We start from the raw sequence: 8,989 nt of genomic DNA, 5'->3' as shown, positions 1-8,989 counted from the left end.
TGCAACACGAGGGCATATATGACCAACGTTAGGACTTGAACTCAGGTGGATCATGGCCTTTATAAGGGCCCTCGCACTAGCCAATCTGCCCCACTTGTGGGTGGCAGAAAGGTGGTGTGAGCTCTTTTATTACAAACACACACATTGGGGGGGGGGGGAGAGAGAGAGAGAGAGAGAGAGAGAGCGATCATTTTTTAAAGGCAATATTACAAAATAGATAACTAAAGGGAGAGATCAATGAGCTTTGTTGGAGCAAGAAGTCTCTTTGGAGTTGCAAACAATAATGCCGCAACAAGCCTACGAGTCGACAACTAGTACGTAACAATATTACATACTCACTAGTATATTTAAATACTCATAGAATATATATATGAATAGGGGCCTACAATGAGTAAAAAAAGAAAATCAATTAATTAATGAGGAAGAGGGAGACTATTAAATTGGTCAACTAAGGTGGAGAAATGGAGAAACGAGGGCATCGACATTGTGGCAGTGGTTCCAAAAAAAAAGTTGATGTTTCCAACCATGGCCATCATAAATAGTAAATACTCGCGGGAGGTCTTTACCCTGCTTTATAGCCATCAGCAACAAGGTCAGTGTCTAACCCGTTACAAATGAAAAACTGTGCATATTTTTGTATTTTTCTTCTTTTCATCTAAACGGCCCGGACTTCAAGCCCCTGCTTGTTGAGAGTCCCCCAATCCCCACAAAATTGGCGAGGTGACTGCGTGGTCTCGCCGTGGCTCCTGTCTGAGCTGAGTAAGAGTGATTACCTGAGGCAATGCAGTGTTGCCCGGAATGCATAAGCCTTTAAGGAAGTCGACACTTGTCTGCCGAGTTGACACCAACTTGGTTTTTACTTCAAATCTGACTTCACATTCCTCTTTGTTGGAGCGTTGTCTTGAGCCTTGTTGCTCGCCGATGCCCCTTGAGCTCTTTGTGCAAAATCTTTATTAGGTAAGAGTTGCCCACCTCAAGCTTGGTTTACCTCATCTTGTGCCACTTCCAACTCTGTACTTGGTTGTCGTGGACCTTGATGCCTTGCTTCAACCTATTTGGTACATAGGTGCACTGATTCTCTGTGACAAAGTGCCTTTTGCCCCTCCTGACACCAAGTGAAACCACCGCGAACCTTTGGCATTCAAACCTTTGCACTTCTTCAGCTTTGGTTTACGGCTTTGGTTTAACTGACTTGAGTGCTCTAGCTTGCCTTGACACGAAGACTTGCTTTGCCATGCTCTAGCCAAACTGTTCCGAAACCTGTTCAGGCGGTCTTGACCTTTACGCCAGAATTTGCATGTTCCTGTTCACCAAGGCGCAAAGTCCCTCCACTTAGTCCTGCTTAGGCCCCCATGACACCATGATGATGACCTTCACATTGGCTTCGTTTCCTGACTCTGCACCATCACCTTGAACCTTTGCGTTCAGAATGTGTCTTGCCGTATTGCGAAGAGCCACTCTTCTTAGACGTATCCCAACAAGCTCTGCTTGGACGGCTAGGTCCCAAGTTTTACCTGCTTGAACTTCATCTCAGGCCGTACCTTCTAATTTGCACCCACTTTGCCCTTTGGCTAGATCTGAGTGCTTTCCACATCCAAGTTGCCTTCGAACTTTAGTGAGCCAGCTACCACTACTCTGCCCCACCCAACTGCATGCACACTGCCACTGCCACATCCAGCTGTTTCCATCTTCTGGTAACCTGGTCCAAGTCGCCTTTGAACTTCAGTGAGCCAGCTACCACTCTGCCCCACCCAACTGCATGCACACTGCCACTTGCACATCTAGCTGTTTCCATCTTCTGGTGACCTGGAGAGCCAAACGACTCGAGTCCACTTGCCCAATTCCAGTTATACAAGTTCACGCCCTCACCCAGAGTGCTATGTGCCCGACACTACGGTTCCATGTCCTGTGCTTGAGCGCTCGCAAGTAGTCACCTTCATCAAACTTGCTTTCCAAAGCCATTCAACTCATGAGCCGTACAACTCGAGTCCACCTGTTCGAGTCCAGCTATACCCGTTTGCTCCTTCATATAGAGTGCTATCTGCCTAGCACCACGGTCCTTAGGCTACAATCAAGAGCTCCCAAAGTAGTCCCCTTCTTCAAACCTATTTTCCCAAGTCACACAACTCTGTGCCCCTGCAGCCCTTGCTGACCTGATTTGGCACGTTCCCGCTCAAAGAAACTTCGCCCTCCCCGGATTGCTCCAATTCGGGCCATCATGAGCCCCAAAGCGCTTGTGGCACCTTAGAACCCACGGGAGAAGTCGGTGTGGTGAAACTGACGTGCGCCGCTTGTTGACGGCCTGCACGGTGACCTTGTGCTCCGCTTGAAGGCCAGCACGGCCACTTCCTTGGACCATTTCAAGGCCCCCTTCTCTTTATTGGTGTCAAAGAACCCGAGGCTCTTGGTGCCATCGCGGACTTACCCTCACCTAGGTTCGGTTTTATTGGTACTGCTTTATTCGGGCAACGCGTGCACCACTTCGGGCTACACCGCCACATGGGGACCCTTCTTGGTCCGGAGTTGCTTCGATTGCCCAGGGCTCTTGGTGCCATCGCACGGCCTTACCCTCACCTAGGTGAGTCTTCGGTGTTGCGGTGACGCATGCACCTCGGTGGGCTACACGGCCACAAGGGGGACCACTCTCGGTCCGGAAGCCCAGGGCTCTTGGTGCCTCTTCTTAGGACGTACCCTCACGCAGGCGGAGACTTTGGTGTTGCCGATGGGGTCATGGGTCTATTGGTGCCTTCTTTGGCCTTACCCTCACCCGCATGCCCAATGTGTGCCACCATCATTACATCCTCCGGGTTGGTTACCGTACCATAGCTCGGTGGTCTTTGTGAAGGTTGCTTGCTTGGCTCTTGGAAACCTGAAAGGGATGTTGACACCTTCTGTCTCACCTTGCTTAGCACTGTGAAGGAGTGCGGGCTCCCGCTTTGACGCGTTCACGCTTTGGCTTGATCCTTTGTGATCTGAAGAGGGAATCGGTACCTTCGGCCTATCCCATGCTCTGCACTGTGGAGAAGTTGGGGCTTCTGCTTTGCTGCATCTGCCCAAGGCGTAATCCTTGTTGATCTGGAAGGGCGTCGGCTCCTCCTGCCGAGCCCGCTTGCATCGTGAAGTGGCTCCATTGCCACCACAAGGCACACCATGGCCTTAGCGGACACCTTTGCCGCTTGCATGTTTTCCCAAATGATTGGCTCGGCGGCTTGCATTTTGCTCTGTCTTCTTGGGCACCACACCAACACGACATCCCATTCCATCGCATCAAGTTTCTTAGCATAAGCAAACCCGATCCCGTTCCCAGTGTGCTGTCTCTGCATGCGTGGCCCCTTTGCTTTCTTCCTTTGCTTGACCTTTGAGTGGCTACCAACCCGCGTCCCCATCTGAGGCGATGTCAGTCCATGAAGTGCCACCCTGACTTGTTGCCAGCCTCGCTGTTTTCTTCAAAGCATCACCTTCCCCCTTGGTGGTAACTCTGAAAGATCCCAAAGCCCGCTGCTCTTCTTTTCGGAAGTGCTGACAGCCCCACAAGGATCTAGTTGCATGCTTCTCTGCTCAGCTCATGTGCCAACATCTTTTCCCGGGACCTCACCTCACTTGGAACCCAACTGTCCACTAGCCTCCAAGCATGTCGGCCAACTTTGGAATTTCTTTGAACGGACCGCGTGATTGCGATCCCCTTAGAAAACTGATCATTTTTCATATCTAGCACGTCCCCAAATTCCATCGTTCAGGCCCCTGTCGGAGCTGCGTTGTTTCGGGGTGCCTTGCGTCGGTCGGCAGCTTGGGGTCCCGGCGGGTTCGGCCGACCACGTCATCCTCTGCCTTGCATCCCATTGCTCGAAATAGGTAATGGTCACCACGGGCAAATTCCTTCGTCTTGAGGCTCAAATCTCAGTCGGTAACTTTTGTGCCGTTTTCGGCTCATGGCCGTCACCTTGGACTCAACCCAACTTGCCGTTTTTGATGTTTTTGCCGTTTTTGCCATTCTTTCCAACCTGGCAGCATCACACGCCTCCCATAGGCTTCCAAAATGCACTTTGCTCTGATACCAAGTGTCACGAGACCGGCGGAAACGGTCCCGCGACGCCCTTGCCGCACGCGGCCTTCCACAATCCATGTTTCATGAAATGGCTCCATCGGCCCATCGAGCGCGTCTCGCGCGTTTTCCTTGCGGGTTTCACCGATCACTTGCGTTTGTGCCCGGCTCGGCTCCCTCGGCCTCGTCTCGGGTCTTGCCTTCCATCCGTGATCCGCCGGCCGGCTCGCCGGTCCGCCGGTCCGCCGTTTTTCCACCGTTTTTGGTCCCGACGTTCGGCCCGGTCACCGTCAAGGTGGGGAGGGCAACCCTCGGGGCACTCGGCACCCATGGAACCTCCCCCGCACCCGGGAAGGCCTAACGTGCCTACCCGGTGTGCGGAGTGCGTTTCTAAGGTGCCTACCATGGGTCCGTGCTTTGCCTCTCCTTGCACCTCCTCCCCATATAGAGGCAAACTATTCGGGGCGGGCTAGCATACCCTCAAGGCACCAAGTCCCTTCGGATAGAAATCCCACCTCACAGGTGGATTGGCCGATGAGGATGAGGGGGGTGTTATGAAAAATTGATAAAAGGGCTAGAGCTTAGCTTGGCATCGTTGCATGTGTTGCCATCCAGTAGCATGTTTGTTCTAAACTTCAAGAGATGCTCATTCGCAAAGCCGAGGTCGTTTGTAGATGGCACCCATCACGGCTTCCGTGCCCACCTTGAGGAGTTGGTTGCAAACATTGGTGTGGGCAAAGGCGTGCACAGTGAATGAGCTTTTGCCTCATCTTGCTTGGCTTGCTCCGCATGAGCCCATAGTGTCCAGAAGTCGCTATAAGACACTCTCCCGTAGTCCTTGCAAAAAAAGTGTATAGGATCCCATGTACATTGATGTCATTATACCAATGTTTGTCTACTATTAATTTACATCTCCTACAGAGGATAACAACAAGGCGTCTCCTTCTGTGGAAAAGGAATCGAAGTCTTTATTGCCATCACCAAGGAGCAAAGGCCTGATCTCACAATGATGTTCCTTCGCTTTTGCAAAACCAAAGAGCTCCGCGAACGTTTTGTTCAGGTTGGCAAATAAAAATGCAGAGAATAATTTTTTTTCAATACTTTAGTTAAACCAATAAGAATGTCCTCTCTCAACAAATCTCGGGCCCTTTATTTCCATATGGAAACAACATATGTCGCCATATTTTCTTACATTGTAACTTGAGAGATGGTACCTTGAATTTTCAATCCTTAATAGAGGTAACTGAATAGCAATTATGTAAAAAAAAAAGAAGAATAGTAGTGACTAGTTATTCTATAAAGCTACTTTTTTATTTTTATGTCTTAAAATGTACAAGATTGGCCAGTTATTTAAAAAAAATAAAGGCTAGGGTTCAGGTAATTTCATGCCTCCCATTTTCCAGCATTTTTAGAAAAGATTGGAACAAGGGACACGTGTAGCGATCGCAATGTAGCGTTGATGCAAAGCTATGTGGGATCGACAGCTGCAAGGTATGCCACGCGTAAGGGCTGTTTAATAAAGTTCGAGGGCTGTCCTGGCAAATCAATACTTTTCGCACTACTCGAGCAGACGCTCCTCAGATTGAAGAACTCTGCGCGCAAAACAGCTTGAAAATGGTATGCTTTCCTTCCACATGTGTTCATGAAACTGCGACTGTGTGTCGACGGACATGGCGGAGTGCCTGTGTGATCAAAACCTCGTTCAGTTGAATCTGATTCCTCTATCGGATCTTTCCTGGCGTTTTCAGCTCTAGGGTTTCGTCGTTTCAGGGCATCGGGGCCGTGGCGTTCTCATTTTAGGGTTCCGGCCATTACTAGGGTCTCGCCCACAATCTTTGTTTCAATGATGGCGTTCGGATTCCTAGGTTTCTCAGGATTTTTTAGGGTTCCGGTAGATGGTGTCGTGCCTCAGTTATGATGTTCCGTTTTGCCTATGATGTCCTCCATTCTAGGTCCTCAGTTCAAGTGATGCCTGAGACTTGCGGTTAAGTGTTCTTCTACCTCTTGGACTCCAGGGAATGGTGCTCTCCGCAAATCCTTGTCTACGGAGTCCGTAGTTTGTGGTGTAATCACGTCTGTATGTTCACTTAAATCTTTTCTATCCATGCCCTACGTAAGATCAGTTAGTGCTGCTACCAATTGATTCTTTTGATCAAATTTTACTATTATATCTGATTGCATCCTTGGATCCTTTGCTTGTGATTTGCTTTCATGGTGAACTTCGATGCATCCATGGTGTCCTTTGACGCATCCATTCCGTTAGGTTTTGTCGACGATCTGCTTATCTGCTGGTGGCTGGCTGCTGGCTATCCAATCATATGCACCATTGTTTCCTTCTTGCCCTATTGTCGGACTGTTTGAAGCTTCTTATTGACTGGAAAATGCGTACAGCTTGCTTTGTTTGTTGATCACTTGTATAGTTAAACTCTGTACATATTTTTCATTTTTGAACACTATTTGTTAATTGGATCACCTCCATAGTTTCTGAAGTGTTGCAATCATTGGTGGGATTATCTAACGAGTTTAATTCTCTGGATGAAATGCTGCTTTACAGGCTCTTCCGGGTCAGCAAGCAGACTGCCCCAGTTTTAAGCTTGTTATTGTTGGTGATGGGGGGACAGGTAGGTGCACTAAAAAGGTAGTCTCTTTTTGGATGCTTACAGTAGGTTTTCTCTTGGGTCAAGAGTGACGACACTTCATAAACGTGACAGGAAAGACTACCTTTGTGAAACGCCACTTGACTGGGGAATTTGAAAAAAGATATGAGCGTGAGTTTCTCACCCTTTATATAAACTTTCAATAAATTTTTTGCTAACGTTCAGGTTATGCTAGTTTGGATTTCTCTTAAGAAAATGATTGTACCTGATTGTTTTTTTTGCAGCCACCATTGGAGTGGAGGTGCATCCTCTGGATTTTTTCACAAACTGTGGAAAAATTCGCTACTATTGTTGGGACACAGCTGGGCAAGAGAAATTCGGTGGACTTCGGGATGGATACTAGTAAGTTATTGTTTACAATGTATTGTCCTGTGTGCCTCGGTGTTTGCAAACTTAACAGCTGTGAAGAAGTTGCATTTAACTTCAGTTTCTGTGTTGTGCCTGTGTAATGGCAGCATTCATGGACAGTGTGCTATCATCATGTTTGATGTCACTTCCCGGTTGACTTACAAGAATGTTCCCACATGGCATCGAGATCTATGCAGGTTAGAGGATATTGCTTATATTGTTTAATTCAATTGAGTCTCTAGTGCATTCTTTTTCTTTATTTGCCAGCGTGAGAACAACAAACTAGCCTGTTCTTTCCAAGAATCACTGTGCTTTCCTTGTGTTGTACTATTTGGCCAGGGTTTGCGAGAACATTCCAATTGTTCTGTGTGGCAACAAGGTGGATGTGAAGAACAGACAGGTGAAAGCCAAGCAGGTTACTTTCCACAGGAAGAAGAATCTTCAGTACTACGAAATCTCAGCGAAAAGCAATTACAATTTTGAGAAGCCGTTTCTTTATCTTGCAAGGAAATTAGCTGGGTATGCAAAAGTTCTAGGTCCCGATGCTTCTTCAAACTAGACATTAGTGGTTTCACCCCCTAATTAGTGGTCCCAATGTGTCTTAAAACTAGATATTATTGGTGTCTCTATTAAGCCTTTTTTTAATTTTTAGTTTTTTGTTTGTTTTTCGTGATTCTCTTCTTTCTTTTAAAATTATTCAAAAGTTCAGATTGATCTGGCGTTATGACGGTATATATCACTCCCTAAGTTGTGATAATACTTGGAATGTGCTTTAGGGATCCCAATCTTCATTTCGTGGAATCACCTGCCCTTGCTCCTCCTGAGGTGCAAATTGACTTGGCAGCCCAGGCACAGTAAGTCTTTCAACATTATACTCTTGTCTACTCTCTGATCTAGGGATGTCCTCTTTTGACATTACTTTCTGTTCATTGGCTTGCTAATGCAGGTATGAGGCCGAATTGGCTGCAGCTGCGGCGCAACCATTGCCTGATGACGATGATGCAGACTTTGAAAGCTAAGTGGACTTTTATTCGGTGAGGGACATTGTGACTTGGGATCTGACTGGTTGAAAGTACCAGTGAGCTCAAGATGCACAAGACATGCTTGTGATTTGGAGTGTGAATAGTTTAGTTGAGAGCAAAACGTCGATGCCAGAAAGAAGTTTTCCTACAGATGCAGTGAATTTTGGTTTGGTGTGTCTGTTTATGAATTATATACTTATAGTACCTCTGCAGGTCTTGTGTATTGAGCCTGGATAATTGAGTGCCTGATTTACTGTATCTTGTTTAGAGCATGTTGAACATGCGATTTATTCAGGATGCAATCTGGGCACTCGAGAAGGGAACTTTCACTATGTTTTCAAGATTAGGATGCAATTTGGGGTTAGTATTTGTTGGTTCAGTGCCTTGCCATCATTCGGTATTAAAGCTCTAAATGCTGCAGGCCATGTGGTTATATTGATCTGGTCTGTTTTTGTGTAAATTAGTTGAAGGCCTCATAATAAATGGATGTCAGGGCATTTTTGGTTGTCAATAGCTGTAATGAATGCTGGTGGCTTATAAATTCCACCCTTAAGTATAGCTGCTTGATAGTAGGTGAAGTTTGAAGATCTTATGTACTCTAGAGACTCATGGAAAGAAATTTTATCATCTTTTGAAGCAAGTTGTGTAAACCATGAATGCAGTTTGCTTTATATGTATTCGTAATTGTTACCAGTATTGGGGTGTTGAAAACCTTCCACTTGCAGTGTTTGATGGAGGGAGTATACTTAGTATCCTTTACTATAAGTACGTAGTTTGTTATGAATTTTATTTGGTTACCTGAACCATTTGAGCTGCTGAGGGTATAATAGCAATTCTGCAGAATTCAACTTTGAGGAAGAATTAAAGGCTGTTAGAAGCGGTAATTCAGTTTGAACCAAGTTTTGGCCAGATCATTAGTG

The 8,989-nt window shown here is 46.7% G+C and overlaps 1 protein-coding gene across 1 annotated transcript; it reads left to right on the top strand.

The window, feature by feature from the left end:
* The first annotated feature begins 5,567 nt into the window (after nt 1-5,567).
* On the top strand, nt 5,568-8,448 carry LOC147619868 (GTP-binding nuclear protein Ran1B-like). Its single transcript, XM_086825716.1, has 8 exons — nt 5,568-5,659; nt 6,597-6,663; nt 6,754-6,810; nt 6,924-7,041; nt 7,155-7,244; nt 7,387-7,566; nt 7,824-7,901; nt 7,994-8,448. The coding sequence occupies exons 1-8, from the start codon at nt 5,657-5,659 to the stop codon at nt 8,064-8,066; spliced, it is 666 nt and encodes a 221-aa protein (XP_086681842.1). The 5' UTR covers nt 5,568-5,656; the 3' UTR covers nt 8,067-8,448.
* The last annotated feature ends 541 nt before the right edge of the window (nt 8,449-8,989 follow it).

This window comes from Cibotium barometz, chromosome 32, assembly GCF_041138505.1.
Source record: "Cibotium barometz isolate CiBa-2024 chromosome 32, ASM4113850v1, whole genome shotgun sequence".
Lineage (NCBI taxonomy): Eukaryota > Viridiplantae > Streptophyta > Polypodiopsida > Cyatheales > Cibotiaceae > Cibotium > Cibotium barometz.
The sequence above is the reverse complement of the archived record's forward strand: the minus strand, read 5'-3'. Positions and strand labels throughout refer to the sequence as shown.